The sequence below is a fragment of the Neolamprologus brichardi genome, chromosome 23, assembly GCF_056152115.1.
Source record: "Neolamprologus brichardi isolate AB-2024 chromosome 23, ASM5615211v1, whole genome shotgun sequence".
Lineage (NCBI taxonomy): Eukaryota > Metazoa > Chordata > Actinopteri > Cichliformes > Cichlidae > Neolamprologus > Neolamprologus brichardi.
Window position 1 is genome coordinate 37,288,469 of NC_142125.1, and position 19,604 is coordinate 37,308,072.

Genomic DNA, 19,604 nt, shown 5'->3' on the forward strand with positions numbered 1-19,604 from the left:
CCTGCGCACAGTTCCTCTCTGCTGCTCTTTTTTTCTTCCCTTTTCTGTTTTTTTCTTTTTCTTGTTTTTTTTTTTTTCTTCCTTCATGGTTTTACTTGCCTGCCTGTTGGTGAATGCTGTGTGTTTTTGGATGGGAGCTGTGGACACCGAGAGGATGCGCATTTTGGAGGAACAAGCACTCAAAGTTGTCTTCTCCTCTGGTCCAGGTTTGTTTTAGTGGATTCGTAGATGTTTGTCACGTTGGAATGAACAATGGTGCAGCTCCTGGGTGCTCTGACCGGGAGCATGCTCTGGTTTCGGCTACTGCTGCTGTGCGTCGTGGAGTTGGAGCTGGAAGCCGGGCTTGCCACTTTCCAGGGTTTCTATCTTCCACCTGCGAGCGGCTCGCCTCTGACACCTGCCCGGAGGACAGACGGGGTTGTGCGGACTATTGACCGGATTTACCACGGGGGAGGGAGGGTTGGCTACCTGGTGTACCTGGATGAGAGCCGCTTTCAGCTGGACATGGAACGAGACGAGTCGGTGCTGTCTCATCACTTCAGCCCCCAGTATGTGCTCGCCATGATGGGACAGAGCCCCGCGCCTCTGCAGAGGGAGTGCGTGTACCGCGGGACCGTGAACTCCAACCCGGAGTCCCTGGCCGTGTTCAACCTTTGCGGAGGAGGTCTCGAGGGCTTCTTCGCAGTGAAGGACGCGCGCTACACCGTCACCCCCATCGTCAGGGCAAAAGGACACGAGCACGACGTGCGCGCCCTGCAAGACAAGGATGCGGAGAGCGCGCTCCACGTGTTCACGCGCGAAAGTTTCAGCTTCGAGGAGATGAGCGAGGGCCGCGAGAGCTGCGGGACGCGCGACGGGCGCAAGAAACGCAAACGCCGGCGCAGAGGTCGCGGGAAGGGTAGACGGGAACGCGAGGGGCTCGCTTTGGAAGCCGAAGATGAGCGCGGGCGGAGATGGTGGAGCCGGCTCGCCACGGCACCCTTCCCGGAGCCGGGCGCACGGCGCAGGAGGTCGGTGTCTCGCGCCAGGTACGTGGAGCTGCTCCTGGTGGCGGACGAGACCATGACTAAGAAGTACGGAAAGGACTTGAACCACTACTTGCTCACGTTGGCCTCCATTGCCTCTAAGCTGTACGGGCACGCCAGCATCGAGAACCCCATCCGGCTGTCGGTGGTCAAAGTGACCGCGGTGACCGACAAGGAGAAGGGATTGGAGGTGACCAAGAACGCGGCGGCGACGCTCAAGAGCTTCTGCAAGTGGCAGAACCAGCAGAACCCGCTGGACGACGACCACCAGCACCACCACGACGCCGCCATCCTCTTCACCAGGCAGGTAAACAGACAGCCCCCTCCCTTATTTATCGATGTTTCTCTTTTTTATTTTACGCGCCTCCACCTGCCGCTTCTCCGCTTGCGCGCTCGCGGAGAGACGAAGGCAGCTGTTGGAGTGTGACGACACAGTTTGTTTTGATTTCGATGGCGCACGCGGGGCAGCTGGTTCACTATAACCAAGGAGCTCACACACGTCACATATTCGTCTTTGAATCTGAAGAAATGTCACGTTATTCTGTGTTTTAATTGATTTCCCTAAATATAAACCCCGAAGGTCGAAACAGCAACGACAGTTTGCCCGCGTGTCTCTGTGTTCACACCCCTGTAGTGTTTATTTTCCTGCTCCTTGTGTTTTCCTCCCATCTTCTGTTCTGCTGAAACTCGCGTGCGTAAATCGAGCGCAGCGTGTGTGAAAACGGCCATAAAAACTGTATTTCCTGCCCCTGGTGTTTTTCTGGGCAGGCCCTTCTGTCTCCATCCCACCCACCCCCATCCTCTCATCCCGTAACCCTCCCAGTCCCCTGACAGCCCCAAAAAGCCTCGCAGTCTGTGTGATCTGCGCGCGCATTCGTCCCAGGGTTGGAGACTTGAAATCAGCTGCAGGGTGCAGAGCAGAACTATCCCTAATAAAAAAAGATCTAAATTCCCCCTGAAGGAGCATTTAATTAGGTAGCTATCCCAGATCCCCCCCCCCCCCTTTTTTTTCTTCTTCTTCTTCTTCTCTTTCTCTCATCACTCCTGCCTGCACATTTTTTTCCCCAGTTACTTTTCCAGTGTCTGTCAGCTGGAGCCTGGGAGCCGTCAGAAAAACAAACACATCCACCCTGTGAGAAGCCCTGCGCTTTACTGAGACCACACTCTTCTAACCCTTCTTTCACCATCCCTTTCTCTCCTCCTACTCCTTCCCTAAATGTCTGGCCTGAAGCCGCAGGGCAGCAACAGCAGATCTGCATTTTTCACCTCTCCGGGTGTGGCTTTGTGGTGGTTTTAGCTGCAGTGTCAGATGGCTTCGCCTTGGATTGCGGTGGGTTTAAGTCATGCAAGGTCTTGTCATGGCTTGGGCTAAAAAAAAAAAAAGAAAATAGCATTGGTATTACTTCGGATCTCCTGCACAAGACAGCCGGTAGTGCATACCTGAGGTCAGCACAGCTGGCAGAGTGGCACAGTTTCTGTGCGCCAGCCACCTCGTGGCTCCTCTGCCACTACACCTGCAGGGGTGTGACTGAGAGAGAGCTCAGGCAGGAGGAAGTGGCATCCTTGGGCGCTTGGGTTTGGCAGGCTGGACGGGCACGGAAACACTAATCCAGATACTCAGGCAGACTCGGGACAGACAGGCAGACTCAGAATGGACAGGAATTTTTTATGAAACATGACAGGCTGTGTACTGTGACTTCTTTCCAGCTGTTCTGCTGCTTTGATCTCATTAAAATACCCATGCTCACACTGGCATAACACATCCATCCGAGTGTCAGTGTACTGGTTAAAGTCGCCTTTTCATCTCCAGCATGCTATAGAAGAGATTACAGTCATGCACAGTTTGAAACTTCAGAGTTATATCATGTACATTCAGTCCATTTCTGTCCTCACAGGTTACAGTCCACATGAATGCACCTCCCAGGACTAATTATAAGACTTCAAGACAACTAAATTTCCCTTTTCAAGGGACGGAAAGGCACATGTATGTTCCTAAAGAGCGAAAGGTCCATATTTCCACAGTTTATTCTAGAATTTAAAGTGCAATATTAAGAGAAAAACACAAAAGAAAAGCATATGTGTATATATATATGTGTGTGTGTGTACATATATATTTATTTGAGTTTGAACCTTTATGTCACTCCATGTGATGTGAGATAAAGCTTTGAGTCAGTCTGTACTCCCTCCACTGTTCAAGTGACAAACCACTGTATACCTAAAGGTACAATAACATAGTTCCAATATGATCCTCACTATATCACTCAGCACAATATTTTAGTGTCACCTCTTGCGGCTCCTGCATTATTCACAAACCTGTCTCTGGGTTTCTTTCACACCCATCTCACCTTCACTGCTGAACCTGGAGGTCATACAGTGGATTCAGCCTCCCAGCGGTGCCCTTAATCATCCGTAACATACCGAAGTCCTCCGATGAACTTCATAAGGTGGGTTCTTGATTTCCATCTGTCTCACCTCTGCAGGACAAATGAGCCCAGTCGCTGCTAAATGCGGTTAATGTGTGCGGTGAGCATTAGCACAATCAGGTAATGCATGACCTAGCTTTTGGAGGGTCGTGATTTTAACAAGCCAAAGAGAAGTTTCTGGCTATTAGAGTTGTTATGGGACAGGTCGACAAGCAGGGCCACACTGCTGCAGAGGTGCTGCAAAGAGTGAAAAGATGCTGACATCATGAAAAATGTCTGCTTCGTGAGAAAAGCACTCATATTTTGCTGTCAATTGTTGCATAAGAATTGAGCTTAAGAGCAGCAAATTCTACACACAGAATGCAGCTATTAATGTTTCCACTAACTGAGGGGGTGCCAGCAAGAAAATAACTTGATTGGCCTCAATTACTTCATACCTTGTTGCTTTTTGCCTTGAAAAAGCAGAACTATTTTCTCAGGAACAGAACTTGTAGGCCAAATGGAAACATCACGGGGAAAGACAAGCTCGAATGTGGCTTTGTCTGAGCTCAAAGTTCCTTGTAAGCTCCATCTCACCGAATGTCAGAGGTGACAAATAATAAGAGGACGCTGGTTTTCATGTGAAAATCTTTCATCTGTGTATTCAGAGTGAAACTGTGATGCAGAGCCCAATTATTGCCGTCCGACAAAGTAGAACCAAAGCTCACAGTGACCGCAGAGTCAGGCCGCTCCATTGTTCCCACACCAAAGGGCCTGATCGCACGGGGGCCCCTTTTGTGGTTGGGTCCAATTACTCCAACACCCAGTACCCGCAGTGTGCTGACCCGTATGGCCGTGTCACCCAGTTCCACACATACCAGCACAAGAATAATACAACGGCTACATTGAACGGGACTTTGGACACTTTTGTGTGTGCTTGGCTGTGTTGTGTACAGTAGACAAAGCAGTACTATAAGGAAAGCATGAGCACAAAACTGTGGATATACGTGTTCATGTTGCCATTTGGGGGGTGGGTTTCACTCGCTTCAAACATTTGTATCAATATTGCTCCCACCCTATGACCAACACTTGCCGACACTGGGAAGTAAAAACTCTCTTTTCACAGGAAGAAACCTCCAGCAGAACCAGGATCAGGGAGGGGCAGTCGTCTGTCACGGCTATTGGGAGGGAGACAAGAAAAAAAAACACTGTGGAAGAGAGCCAGAGATTAATAACAACTAATGATTAAATGGAAAGTGGTGTATAAACAACAACAAGTTAGATAAATGCATATATTAGGGGAGAATACTGTATGATAAATGTCTTAACATCATTAATCCTCATGTGCCAGTGAGAAAGCTCAACGTAGAGACACATTACACCATCCATTCCCTCCACACGGTTGTAGTCATTTGCCCTCTGGCAGTATAAACATGTGTATAGTTTGGAGTCCCCCACCCCTTTCCTGTGCACTTGCCTCCACTCCTCTCCAGCGTCCATACATTGAAGTGTACATTTCCCAGCCCTCGCCCCCGTCACAGCCAGTTACTCTATTTGTTTTCAATGCTCTTGATATTTCACATGTGCTTTACTTCGTCTGGCATATGTTGACAACCTGCAGACAGCTTTTAGATTCCAAACTTTCGACCCCCTCGCAACCCCCCGCCCCCCATGTCTGTCTGTCGACATTACATAACTAGCGCAGGAGTTTGGTTTGTCCCATGCCAACAAACGAACCTCGCCCTCTTCACCCTCAAGATGCATCGGTGACTTTAAAACAGCGGTCCCCAGCCTTTTTTGCGCCATGGACCAGTTTATGCCTGACAATATTTTTACGGACCGGCCTTTAAGGTGTTGCGGATAAATACAACAAAATAAAACTAGTACCGGTACCGAAAAAAAAGAAGATTTATTCATAACACACGTGAAAAGACCAAGGAAAACCGAGTAAACGATAAAAACGATAACAAAATAACGCTGAAAACCGATAAAAACCCTGAAAACCATACATTTCACACCTGAGCCTCAACTCTCGTGGCTCGGTACCAAACGACTCACGGACCGGTACCAGTCCGAGGCCCGGGGGTTTAAAACACACTCCTGTTTGCAGTCATTTCCTAAAGTTTCCTTTGATTCTGGACTAAAGGCCAATTCATGTGACACAACAAATTAAAAATAACTCCATTTATTCACTCCACCAAACTATTTATTTTCTCATTAACTGATAAGCAGTTTTTCTTTTGAACTGCACCAAGTGCAACTTAATCCTTCATGTGTGTTTCTTAACTCTTATCTGCCTTGCTGTTGTGTGCCACCTTCAAAAGCAGGGACTATGGCATCCTCATACTGGTTATTTATTTCTTTAAAGTATAGAACTGAAGTGCTTCTGTTCTTTGATTAACTATGGCGTTCCCCAAGGATCATTACTGGGACCACTGTTGTTCAGTGTGCAAGTGCTGCCACATTGTCAAATCCATCTACACTGATGACACACAGATATTTCTAGTAGTTCTTCCTAGACTTTGAAAGTAGAGGTTTACTTGTAAGGAATCATTTGGGTGCATTTGAACATTCTTCAGTCAAATGTTTTCAAGGATGTCTCCATTAATCTCAAGGTAATGGATCTAAATGGATCTAAAATCAGGTGAGAACAATGTAGCAACTGTTGAGACTAGTCTGTTTCTGATGGGATGTAAGGATTTTGGAGGCAAAGCCTTGCTAGATAGGTCATGCACATGTTTGGGGTAATTTTAGACATGCTAACAAGCATTACAAAGTATCTCAACTGCTTAGTTGAAAGTCTTTAATGTGGTTGCAAATCTTTTGTACTTAGCGCAAAGAACCATCAGCTAAGGCCGGGGTGGATGTCAGTTTTCAAAGGTGTTTGGTCATATGTTAAAGTGGACACTTCCTTCTTATATTTTATCCTATTTTCAAGAAAATCTAAATACATAAGGACATTTTTTTTTACTAATCATGAACATTATGACTGTAAAATAGTCTCATTTTGTGCATATCAAAGACTATAAAGAACAAGAGCAACCTACTAAATGGTTATTATTTACCTTTTGACGAATATGTGTCAGCTTTCGGTCAGCGTTACTCACTGGTGGCGAATCATTCGGAACCATTACGGTCAGTGTTTGTAATTAGGATTGCTGGAAATCAACCTGCAGCAGGTTTCACAGAGTGAGCTGAACTCTCTCTGCGAGAGGGACTGCTCTGTGTGTTTGGGTCTAGCCAACTGTTTGTTTAGCCTCGGCTTAGACTGCAAGTGGTCTTGTACCTCACACACACACAGACACATACACACTGACACACTGCTCTGATCGTCTCTTGACCTTTGCAACCAGCTTGCCACCTGTTCTCCTGTTATTTCTGCCAATATTGCCGTAACTCCTTGTCCTCTCAGTTCTTCTCCTTAATTTCCGGCAATCCTCCATCCTTTCCCAGCTGTGAGTGATTCTTGAACTTATTTTTCTTTACCCGCCCTGCTTTTCTTTTTCTCTGCATGTCTGCAGAGGCCTTCGAATAAAAGTGAGTTTAGGAAGTCTTGGCAGAGGGAAGAAGTAGAAAATATGTTCAGTTTTGGGGGGAATTTCTTGTATTATTCACTCGTCACTATTTATCAAACAGGAGATTCCAATTTTTCACCCGCCTGTTACACGGGGTTATATCAATGAAAGGCATGTACACAAAAAAAGGAGCAGAACAAAAACAGCTCTCACATTAATATCTGGGAGGGGATGAATGAATAAATAAATGAAATGGAAAAGGGGTGTAAAGCGCAGCCGGGTGAAAGAGTATGGGAAAAGGGGAGAAGAGAAAGCCAAAATATGAAGGCTAGCTTCTCTATAAGTCCTCAGTTTCTGAGCAAAATAAACAAGCTTCCTTTTGTAGTTTTCAGGCCTTTCCACACACAGGCAGTCAGAATCAGCCTTTGTTTGCTTCCTCTTTCATCCAGGAACTAATTGGCAAAAGCACATGCGGTCTTCCTGTATCTGTGTGCATTGTGAATTTCCAGTAAAATGCTATATATGTTCCATGTCCTTAATTGTATGCACTTACAGCTATCTGAGTGTGTGCTTCTGTGCGAGCAGGTCCCACCCAGTCAGTCATGTGTGTGAGTGCAGAACACAAGGCAGTTTGTTCCAAACCGATCGGCCCGGAACGGGTAAACACCCTCCCCACAGAGCCTCTCACACACGACCCAGCAGGCCTGTCAGCACCATTTAACATGACAATTCATCCTCTCCATGGGACATGTGTGTGTCTGCGCGTGTGTGGAAATGCATGAATCTCAGTCTCCATATATGTATGTGCAACTACGTGCCGAACGCATATTTTTTAAGCATGTCCCGTTGGACTGGCTCATGTGCAGGCCTGCGTGTACTGATGGAATGGTACGATTTGCCAATTGATTTTAGCACTCAGTGCAGCCAGGCGGCGCCGCCTGAGGCATCATCTGCATGGACATGTGTGGGAATCAAAACAAAGATCAATACTGTGTACTCTGGCGAGGCAGGCAGACAGATGGTGGAGGAGAGAGTGAGCAGCGAGAGCAAAAAAAGTGCGTATTAAATCATTTTAGCTTGAAGAAAGGTGCCAAAGAACAATGACAGGCACATCTTTAATCTGGATCAATCAGCACACTGGATTTAACAGAGAAATTAACATATTGTGTTGTGGTTAAAGACATTAGAAGTAAATTGTGAACAGCTGGGACTTACTGAAACTTTTGTGTATTGTATTGCAGAGACATCCACCATAATTGGAAGTCACCTTGTACACTTGCACAATAATACCTTGACTATCCTATCTAGAGGTACAACCAGTATAGCTGCCCTCTATCCAAGATGAGAAGCAGAAGTTCTTCTATACAGCCTTTGGTTCAAACAGGTAGCTAGTGACTACACCTGTAGCTCTTTCCATAGACTGTAGATAAAAGATGGGAGTAGCAACTGGTATCTGAGCTTCTCATTTTGAAACCTTCAGCATTTTGCCTCCCGTCATGTTGGTGTAATGACTCACAATATTTGGACAAGAGGACAAAAGACTTCATAAACGGCCTACACCAAACAGAAATCCATATTATATGTCAAATAATTCCAGTGAAAGCGAAATGGGAAACGCAACAACACCATAAACCAGGCCCAGCTCAGCGGCTAGCGGGCGCGAGGCCTTGCAGGTGACATTGGCTTGTGTCGACACACCATAAAAAATAGTTCAACCACGATACAGTTGTAGAGTTGGAAAGTATCCACGATGAACAAAATCAAGCTGTAAATATCCTTTTATAGTCTGTATAGTGGGGTATTTTAACATGCCTGTCAATCAGAATTGACTTTCGTTTGCAGGTACTCACAGTTGGCTTTATTCTGTAGCCCCATAGGTAGCGCGTTGGTTTTGTAAAGTGAAGAAGAATGACGTAAAACCAAACAATCATATGACCTCCTATGAGCAAGCACTTTGGTGACAGTGGGAAGGAAAAACTCCCTTTTAACAGGAAGAAACCTCCGGCAGAACCAGGCTCAGGGAGGGGCGGGGCCATCTGCTGCAACCGGTTGGGGTGAGAGAAGGAAGACAAGATAAAAGACATGCCTTCTCTAAAATCTGAGCAATAAACTGTGATTCTGAGATGGGTTTGTTACTGGCAAGAGGAGAGAAGGGTCAACCTTGGGTTTTTTTGTTTTTTGCAAAAGTGGTCAGAGGACAGCATTCCTTTTTTTTTTCTTTTCCGATGCAGCATTCCTAAAATAAGCAGGGACTTTGCTGGTGAAGCGTTGATTATGGCGAGTACACGGGGACCAGTAGATTAAAAGGCATTTTTGAACTCATGGAGCTTCCTCCTACATCACTCGTACCTTCTCCTCCCCCAGCATGAGAGGACTGGTCCCTGCAACAAGCCGACCGTTTAGCTTCTTCAGCAAGTGGATGATTTCTATGCTGGAGCAGACTCGAGATCCAGAGTTTTGAAGTACCTTTTCCTATATTTAATTTAATTGTGATGAACTACAGATTATCTTAGACCTCATATCTTCAGATTGAGCATGAAGCCCATTATTTATTTGTTATTAGCTTTTGATTTAAATGTGCAGTATTTTTTTTGTCCAGGACCTCTGTGGCCACCACTCCTGTGACACGCTGGGCATGGCGGACGTCGGCACCATCTGCTCTCCAGAGAGGAGCTGCGCCGTCATCGAGGACGACGGGCTTCACGCCGCATTTACCGTCGCCCATGAGATAGGTAGGCATGGATACACACACACAGCAACACAAAGATGTAAACAAGCCAGGGCTTGCACATGCACATCTGTCAGCACTCTGTCTTCCTCTCGCTGATTAATCTCACACCAGTGTTCCCTGATGTCATACCACTGATAACATTAGGTGTGTTTTCGTTTCTCATTCTTTCTGCGTGTGCAAATCTGAGACAAGTCCTTCAGGGGGAAAAACAAAAATGTCCTCTCTCGTTGTGACTCAGGTCACCTGCTTGGTTTGTCCCACGACGACTCCAAGTTCTGCGAAGAGCGCTTCGGAGTGAACAGCGACAAGCGGCTCATGTCCTCCATTCTCACCTCCATCGATGCCTCCAAACCCTGGAGCCGCTGCACCTCAGCAACCATCACCGACTTCTTCGACGACGGCAACGGTGAGCGTGGGAGAAGATGCACGACAGCAATGCTTATAATTTCTTTCTAAAAGTGAGAACTTTTCCCAGGCTGCCACCTCCAAATTGCATCCATGTGAATTTGACTGGTGATAGCTATCACTGAGAGCTGTTTACTACCAAGCAAAGCAATAATCTCTATTAATAGAGGCTTATTTACAATCCTGTTAAGTTCTTTAAAGAGCACTTGCAGTGCAGCCAAAGATCAGGATGAGTCATGCTTTGCATTCCAGTTTGATCAGGCAGTTTTATTCATGACGACCATAAAGCCCCACAGTTTGCTGACTTTTTGCTCAGCGTTTCCATGGATTTCGGCGTATTTCATGTACCGACAGCATGATTTCAGGCTTGACGGCATGTGCTGCTGCTCCAGCACTTTTATTGAGTGATAGGTCATAATGGCCTAGTTTATCTGTCAACTGAAAGAAGCATTCATACACCAGTGCACAAACAGTATGCACAGCACAGATCTTTAAAAACACCTCCTTCCTCCACAGCCGAATGCCTCCTCGACTCGCCCCGCCAGGCCCTCCTCGGCCCCGAGGAGCTCCCGGGGCAGAGCTACGACGCCGTACGCCAGTGTCGCCTGGCCTTCGGCCCTGAGTACACGGTGTGCCCGGGCATGGACGTATGCTCGCGGCTGTGGTGCGCAGTGATTCGCCAGGGACAGATGGTGTGCCTGACCAAGAAGCTGCCGGCAGTGGAGGGAACGCCCTGTGGGAAGGGTCGCATCTGCCTGCAGGGAAAGTGCGTGGACAAGACCCGCAAGAAGCACTATTCGGTAAGAGGGATGGATGGACGGTGTTGGAGTCTAAGGTAAAAGACGCAGAGACAGAAGGAATTTGTCAGGAGAGACAAAAGGGAGTCGATAGAAATAGAGTTCTTTTTATAGATGGCAAGCTGATATTTTAGGATCTCATTTCCACATTGGACAAACTTGTTTGTAGGAGACAAAGAGAAAAAGTATACACTTCATATGTAGAGCACACAGGGGTGCTTTTGAGAGAGCATGGAAGTAGAAAGTCAGTAAAAAAAAAAATGAAAGCGAGCAAAAGATCAAATTCATTCTGTGGCTTCATTGTGTGGTCTTCTGTATTCAAGACACTGCTGATCTGTGCTATTTGTTCCATCGGCCTTACTCAAACAGGCCCAAATTGAATTTGGCCTTCATGAGTTAAAGGATCCAATCTGTTCTTGGCAGACTGTCGACCCCGTGTGTGTGCATCAGGGGAGGAAAAGAGAGGGAATGTCCAAAAAAGAAAGATTGGGAGCAAGGAGAATATTTTCTCCTTTTGTGTTTGTTTGTCACATGACATTTGACGAGAGCGACTGGATCCTTGGCAGACAGCTGCACGGCTAGATGTGGCTCAAGTTCTGAGTCATTTCATTTTCACTGCTTGTATAACGAGCAGTTTCCTGCTCGGAGCAAGCTTAAACCCACTCCCTGTATTTTAGACTTTGGGATCTTTTAACCTCTCTGTATTTCTTGAAGTATGATTGCAGATTGCAGATTGCATAGCTTTTACTGTGGAAAGAATTGGTTCAAGTGCCATAAAACTCTGCAGTGGAATTAAATGGAAAGCTATTTCCAAAGAAATAAGGGGATTACACGATCATGTTTGTCTCATAAAATGCAAAGAGCTACTTATCCAGTTGTTTTTATTGCCAATGAATCATGTAAGGCTGGTTGGAAAAACACAAAAATTGTCATGTTACCTAAAGAATTTCATTCAGGCTGCTCCTCCAGGGAAGCATGTGAGCTCTGACCGCAGATAGAGCCTCCTCTGCTGCAATAACGAGTGGCTTTTAAAAAGAGTTATTATCACATGACCATAGTCTCCAATCTTTTCCCGTCTCTTTTCCAAAGTGAACGTCACATTTTCCTTTATCGCAGATCTCTCTCCAAACAGCTTTTCCTATGACACGTGATTTGGCCGACTCCGGCTTCTAGCATGTTTGATAAGCACTAATTGTTCTCTCTCATCTCCTTTTTTTCCTTCATCTTTTATACCCTCTGATCTTTCCTCTGCTGTCATTTTTGCCTCTTTCATCTTCCCTCTCCTCTCTACTCCTTTCGCTCCTCTGCCAGGCGTCCAATCACGGTAGCTGGAGTTCTTGGGGTCCTTGGGGTTCGTGCTCCAGAACTTGTGGGGGTGGGGTGCAGTTTGCCCAGCGCCTTTGCAACAACCCACCACCACGGAACAACGGGCGCTACTGCACAGGAAAGAGGGCCATCTATCGGTCTTGCAGTGTAACACCGTGCCCAACACCAAGTGAGCGTGACAGCTTAAGAATGCATAAGCTATTAGCGCACATCTATTAGTACGTAGTCGTTAATTTCAAACCTCTTTTTACTGCACTTTCCTGCAGACAAGAGTTTCCGCCAGGAGCAGTGTGAGGTGCGCAACGGTCCCCAGACAGATCCCAAAGGAGTGAAGACCTTCGTTGAGTGGGTGCCTAAGTACGCAGGAGTTCTGCCTAAAGATGTGTGCAAGCTAACTTGCAGAGCAAAAGGAACTGGATACTATGTGGTGTTCTCTCAAAGGGTGAGTTACTTAGACGACAGCGCTGTGTATTTAATGACGGGCGAGATGTACACGATTGATCGCGATAGCGACTTTGTGTTTTCAGGTGGTAGATGGGACAGAGTGCCGTCCGTACAGCAGTTCGGTGTGCGTGAAAGGGAAATGTGTGCGGACAGGATGCGATGGCATCATTGGCTCCAAGCTTCAGTTTGACAAGTGTGGTATATGTGGAGGTGATGGCACAGGATGCATACGTGTGGTGGGAAACTTCACCAAGAAGAGGTAAGGCAAAAGCATTGTATGCATTGTAGCTCCATTGCATGCATGCATGAGCAGGACTGTTAGTTTAAAGCTGGTCAGTTTGTACATGGAAGATGTCAACAACTATGTCATATTGCTTCTTGTCATGATACGCTCTTGTCAGTATTTACATAACAGCATCACTACTTCATAACTGCTGATGGTGGCACTGCAGGTAGAGCAAATCGATGTTAATTTGTAGTGAAGCAGAAACTCGCAAAGTAAAATATTAGACATTCAATTGATTATCTAACTCAATGGACGAATTACAACTTCATAATTCTATTCACTAGCACTAACACCACAATACAATGAAAAATTCCTGATTTTTGTGGTGTTTTCCTTTAGGTACACAGATATTGTGGTCCATCATAGATGACTGCCTTGCAGGTTATCAGTCTTGCAGAATCACTACATCGTGATACCTTTGGTGTATTGTTATAATATCGTACCGTGAATAACTATGCGATACCCAGGCCTAAATGTTAACTCTGATTATATCTAATTATCAGTTGGCTTAAGACTTTATTTTGTGTTGTGCTAATCCTACTATATGGCCGGCGTACTTGTAACAGTATCTAGCGTGAAAAAAGTTCACAGACTTGGCTACAGTCATAGTACAAACAAAAATGTACCCGCACATGACTATTTAGGCAGATATCCGTTGACTGTTGCTCTTTAACTCCATCTATTTGCATTTGTTATTAGTGTTGCTAAACAAGGCTAAATTTATTCTGATTCTACAGCATGTGACAGCAGATCTAAACACTGAAAACGGCTTTTAGTTTTATAAGGACAAGATCATGTGTTATTTACTGAACTGACCCCTCTACTTTCTCTCATGCCAAACAGTAAGGGCTACACTGACGTAGTGAAGATCCCTACAGGCTCTACTCACATCAAGGTTCGTCAGCACAAGGCCAAGGACCAGACCCGGTACACTGCCTACCTAGCTCTTCGACGGCCCAATGGAGACTACCTCCTAAATGGCAAGTTCATGATCTCCACCTCTGAGACAGTCATCCCGCTCAACGGTTCTGTGCTCAACTACAGCGGGTGGAGCCAGAGGGAGGAATGGCTTCACAGTATGGGCCCCGGGGCTCTTCAAGAACCCTTGGTGGTTCAGATTCTAGCTACAGATGCCAAAAAGCCTCTAGATGTCCATTATAGCTTTTTCATGCCCCGTCGGACAAATCCACAGCCACGGTCACTTCCTCTCATCCCCAATCCAAAATTAACTACAACACTGTTAACTACGACAAGAACCACCACCACTACCACTAGCAGTACCACTTTGTCTTCCTACACTCTTGTTCCAGGGCCATCCACAGCTCCAGGTCCCTCAACCCTGGCTCCAGGGCCACAGTGGGTAACGGGGCCGTGGATGACCTGCTCTAGGACTTGTGACACTGGCTGGCAGAGCCGGACAGTGCAGTGTAAGGACTGGGATGGGAAACTGTCTAAAAGATGTGTGCTGGGTGCCCGCCCCTCAGCCTTCAGACACTGTCTGGTGAAGAAATGCTGAGGCGGCAAGAGGAAAGTGTAAATTGATTAAAGTCTCAAGTGCTGGATGTAGAACTACGAACCAATGAATTAAAAATGTCGAACCTTAAACAGGACAGTGAATGTTGTCAGATAGCACCCAGAATAGACTCAAAGAGACTCTGAGGCAGATTGGCATGGATGTACCTGACCATATGGCAGAGGAATTACCTGGAATAACAATAGCTATGCAGAATCGAGGACAGTTTTGATATGAGAGTGATGACTGTTGCCCTGCCATGGCTAAGTTGCATGTCACATGGACAAATAACTAACTGTCTTTACTTCAGTCTCCAAATTCTGGAGGCCTAGTGTGTGTTGCCCTGTAATGGCATGCGTGTCGTGTCTTCTTATGATTCCATGTGTTCATCTCACTGTGGGAATTTGGAAATTGTCTTTTGTCCTAAGACAAGAGCCCCAACCAAGGGAAGCCTTCGTTACTCATCTCATCATCAGTCACACAACTTTCACACCACATGTCATGAACCTAGATTGTCATCTCCTGTAACTTCGACATTTTAGTGTCTCTCACTCTAAATTTCCAGGAAATTTAGGACAGAAGGCAACCCTGACCGACAAAAAGGTCTCTTCCATTAAACAGGCTTCCATTCTGTTAAATAGTGGTCCATAGTCTTCCAATCAAAGGTTCTTTGCTTATAAAAATGTGACTGAAATGTCCATATTACTGTAGCTGCAGACAGATCACAGCTACCCATATATTTTGACTTCAGGCATTTGCTTCTTTCTTTGATAGATCCAACTGACAACCAAAAACACAAACAGATAGCTCATGAATACAGTTTCCAGCTGAAGGTACATGGGGAGATTGGCTCGATGACCAAGAACAAACGTGAAAACCCAGACATCGATGATACATTGTGTTAAAGCTCTATATTTAATCAAATGTACCAAGGTCAAGACAACTTTTGAGTGATCACTTCACTCAGAATGAGCATAGGAAGAAAGTTTATCCGAAAGACACCAGTATTGATTCTACTGACTTTTACAACTACCCATTCACTGTAACAGCAGCATAGCATCTTAAAAAAGATGTTGACTAAGAGGCAAAGTGACCATGACACTCCCTAATATTTATGGAGAATGATAGTGACTCACAGGTCTGGGACAATGCTTGGTTTTAATGCCTGTGCAGTGTGTAAGTGTGTGCATGTTATGTGCCACTACCCAGTCCTGTGTTTTAAGCACATTGAGTATATACCGTGAACATGTTTTACTACGTCTTGAAACTTCTTCCCTCTCAGCTCCACATATGTCAGTCATTATACTGGTGCTGAAAGGGTATTTTTTGTGTTAGTTAATGCCTGTTTGTCTGTTTATCTGTTTAGGAAATTATGCTAATATGACATTGTGTGCCCTGGATACTCGCAACGACAGCAAGAGAAATAGTAATGCAGTCATTATTGTCCTTTTGCAATTCAATTTTTTTTTTTCATCACATTTTACTCTTTTGCTCATTTTACATGCTGTCCAAGTCATTTTTTCAGGACTGATGGGTGAAGTTGGCCATCATACAAAAATATATTGATGTCACAAAAAAGTCCTTTGGAACAAGGATTAAATTGTTCAATCTGATTGTTGGTTTTTAAAAGCTAATGTCTGACCTTTTGTCAGTAACCTTTTGCTCTTTGCACAAGTCTAAAGACCAGTCGGAGACTATCTGGCAACCACCAGTTGCCAGTGAATAATATGTATTGTGTATGTAAAGCTGGTGATTGGTTGTTGAAGGTTGCTAACGGTTGCTGTGAAATCAATTGCTAAAGCCGCTGCCAAACTATTTGCCAAGTAGTGAAACTGTGCAATGCAAAGCAAAAACAAAGACTGTTCACCTTCAAAGTTAAATTTGTGTTGGTTGTAGTGGTATGGCACAGCTTTTACTGTAAAGGCAAACGTTCTACCTTTTTGGTTTGTACTGGTGTTTTTCTAAGCTTCACGACAGCTCAGACAGTTTATAAATTGACATTTTCCACAAAAACTACAGGCAAGTGCAGCAATTTGATAGTGCCCAAGCAGCGACAAGTGCCCTGTACAGTGCCCTCTTTGTGACCAACAGCCAGCAGCCTCCAGCATCCACTTGCCAACACATTTTCGCATCTTTCTTCTGTGCCCAGTGGTTGCCAAGGGGTTACTGACCAATTTATAGGTCTATGTGTCTGAGGTCTTAGCTTGTCCGGTGTTTCCACCAAAAATATAAGTATAGTTTGTTGACAGATTTTTTTGAAATTCAGCAAATGGTAGCATTTTATATGGAATCTAAGGAGCTTGTAAAGAAAAGTGACTGGACTTCTTTAAGTTCTAAAAGATGTTTTATCTCTCATCCGAGAGGCTTTTTCAGTTCTTAGATCAAATGATGGAGAGTTCCAGGTATTTAAGCCCTAGTGGGAGTAGTATCTTAAGAGGGTCGTCAACCCATTATTGATCATAAGTGGACGTTAAGGCGCCTGGGAATTTTTTTTTAAAATTTTATATGGACTCCAGGTTCAGCTGTCATTAATGTTATTGGAACTATTTTAACTAACTACCGTATAAATTGTTATATGTTAGCTAGTAAACACTGATTGTACAAAAAGAAATTGTCATTGAATTGTAAAAAGAAAACAAAGACAAAACACTTGTCTTTTGTGAAATTACACACATTTAAACAGAGTAGCGCACAAAACTAGCATGGCTTGCTTTATGCTAATTGTAGATCAAAAATACACACAAGAAAGATTAAAAATACACACACTTGCATTTCTAAAGTTAAAAAAATATGTCATTATACCATTCTTATTCACGTTTCACATAAACTGGAGTGTAAAGTTGTATTCAAATTTGCCTATGTTTGCTGTCTGAATGCTAAACTACGCTAACAAGCTGTTCCAAGACGACTGATGCTTAGCACCTGGCAAATAGATATTAAAACGATTCATTTAGGCAAAACCTTGCTAGTTAATACTTAATCTACTGTAAGTTTTTGTTTAATTTAAATAGACCAACTCCTTAAAATATTCATTTTGGGGTTTTCTTTAGCAACACTATATGAACAGCATTAATGTTCCCATAAGAATTTAATACCGAGGACTTTAATTACCTCACTTATTGTGGATAATATTTAATCCCTAGTATAACAAAGTAAAGTTAATTACATATCTAATGGGCTTAAAAAATACCTTCCTGTAATTGTATTAAAGTATCTGGCACCTATTACATTTTCCTGTGTGACCAACCTCACCCATCTGGCATCTGTGCAGGAGAAAACAAAGCATGAGAAGAAGTTGCTGATATGACATGACCGAGGTCACTCTTAAAATGTTTTCTCTTTGCCGCTCAGACATTCACATTTATTTACGCAATGTAGACAATGTTTGTACAATGCATAGATCATTCATATGTGTTAGTATTCAGCCATGTTGTAACAGTAATGTACACATGCAGTCACATTGAAACAATCCATCATTTGCACAGATTTCAGACATAAACTTCGCAGACACAGACTCCACACACAACCCGACTCTGACTCCTGTGGGGAAAACCCCTCTCGCTGAATGACAGAAACACAGCACTGAACTTGTAATTTATTGTTTGTATAACTGGTATGTGTGAATAAAAAAGCAATGAGATGAGTTTTATTTATTATAGTAATTTTGTATCAAATTACTATTTAACTTAGGAATATGACTGTGCAGAATCATTCCTTTGTAAGAATATAGTGTTTTCTTTTCTAGTCACCCACATGAATATATGTATATAAAATCTATATATTTAAAAGTCTTTGTGTCTGTGTCGTTTTTGTCATGGCATCAGTGTATATACCTGATGGTAGAGTCAATAACATATTGTCTTCCAATTACAGATTTAGTAAACTAGACTAAAAAATGTGCAAATGACAAATACTCTACTATAGATATTTGATCCATTTTAAGGACATACTACTCTGACCTCTGAAGCTGGACTGTTGTAAAGTAATTTAAGTAACCACTTCAGGTGTAAAACAAGAGCCATGATTCAGTTGTAGAAACCACATGGTTTTAGGACATGTCTAAAACCCACTGTTGAATACAGATTGTTAGTAGGGGTGCAACGATACACAAAATTCACGGTTCGGTTCAGTTCGATACTTTGGTGACACGGTTCGATATCTTTTTTCGATACAAAAAAATGTTCATGCCTTTTTAATTTGTCATTTATTAAAATTATAAATATATATTTTAACTCAAAAGTACAGTTTTTAAATGTAATGTTGCTGAAACAACAAAATAATAAATCTATCTGATCAAGAAATCACTCATCTTTGAAAAAGAGAGTTTATTACAGAGAAATGGCTCTTTCCAAAATAAAAGCTATACTATACGCTTCTTCTGGGCTATATTCTCAGCAGCATATTAAACATATCAGGTCCCCATAATGAGAATCATGTGCTAACGGCTGTCTAAATGACTCGGGTAAAGTTTGTAGCATGCGTGCTTGTTGTTTTTGTCTGCTTCCACTTGTCTTTGCACTACGATGATGTCGGCGTAAATGTGCAGTCATATTCGTTGTGTTCCCACTAGTGCTGTCAGCGTTAATCTCGTTAAAATGACATTAACGCCATAACGCGGCAAATCTCCATTAACAAGTTACCGCGGATAGCCCCGTGCGTGGGGCTGGATGGCGTCAACACATTAACAAGCTAACTGCGCTAACGCACTAGTTCCCACCAATTGAGCATTGCGTGGCACATCCGACATACTGTTTTACTTTTGTCCCTGACTCGCTTACCTTCAGGGTCATACTTCACATAAAGACCAAAATAGTTCCAAACGCCAGATCTGAATGAGGGTGGGGGAGGTTCAATTTCGGCTAGCATTGAGGCAGTAGCCATGTTGCAACGAGCTTAGCTTCTGTCTTGCTAGCTTGCGCTGCGCTCAGTGGATCTGCGCTCGACAGTGCAGCCTAGGCAGAGTAGTCGAACGCAGATCCACTGAGCGCTCAACACAAAATTTTGTATTGTTCAATACATATGCGTACCGAACCGAAAGCACTGTATCGAACGGTTCAATATCGATACGAGTATCGTTGCACCCCTAATTGTTAGTGCATCCAACCATGCAAGTTAAGCTTCTACCATGTAAAAATACATGCACTCCCACCGTCTCTGGGC

General features: G+C 44.2%; 1 protein-coding gene across 1 annotated transcript; it reads left to right on the forward strand.

Annotated features, from left to right (window-relative positions):
* On the forward strand, positions 1-18,191 carry adamts5 (ADAM metallopeptidase with thrombospondin type 1 motif, 5 (aggrecanase-2)). Its single transcript, XM_006804994.3, has 8 exons — positions 1-1,332; positions 9,542-9,674; positions 9,912-10,079; positions 10,595-10,878; positions 12,187-12,370; positions 12,468-12,643; positions 12,729-12,904; positions 13,775-18,191. Exons 1-8 carry the CDS (start codon positions 253-255, stop codon positions 14,445-14,447), a joined length of 2,874 nt encoding a protein of 957 aa, XP_006805057.2. The 5' UTR covers positions 1-252; the 3' UTR covers positions 14,448-18,191.
* Positions 18,192-19,604: the final 1,413 nt, after the last annotated feature.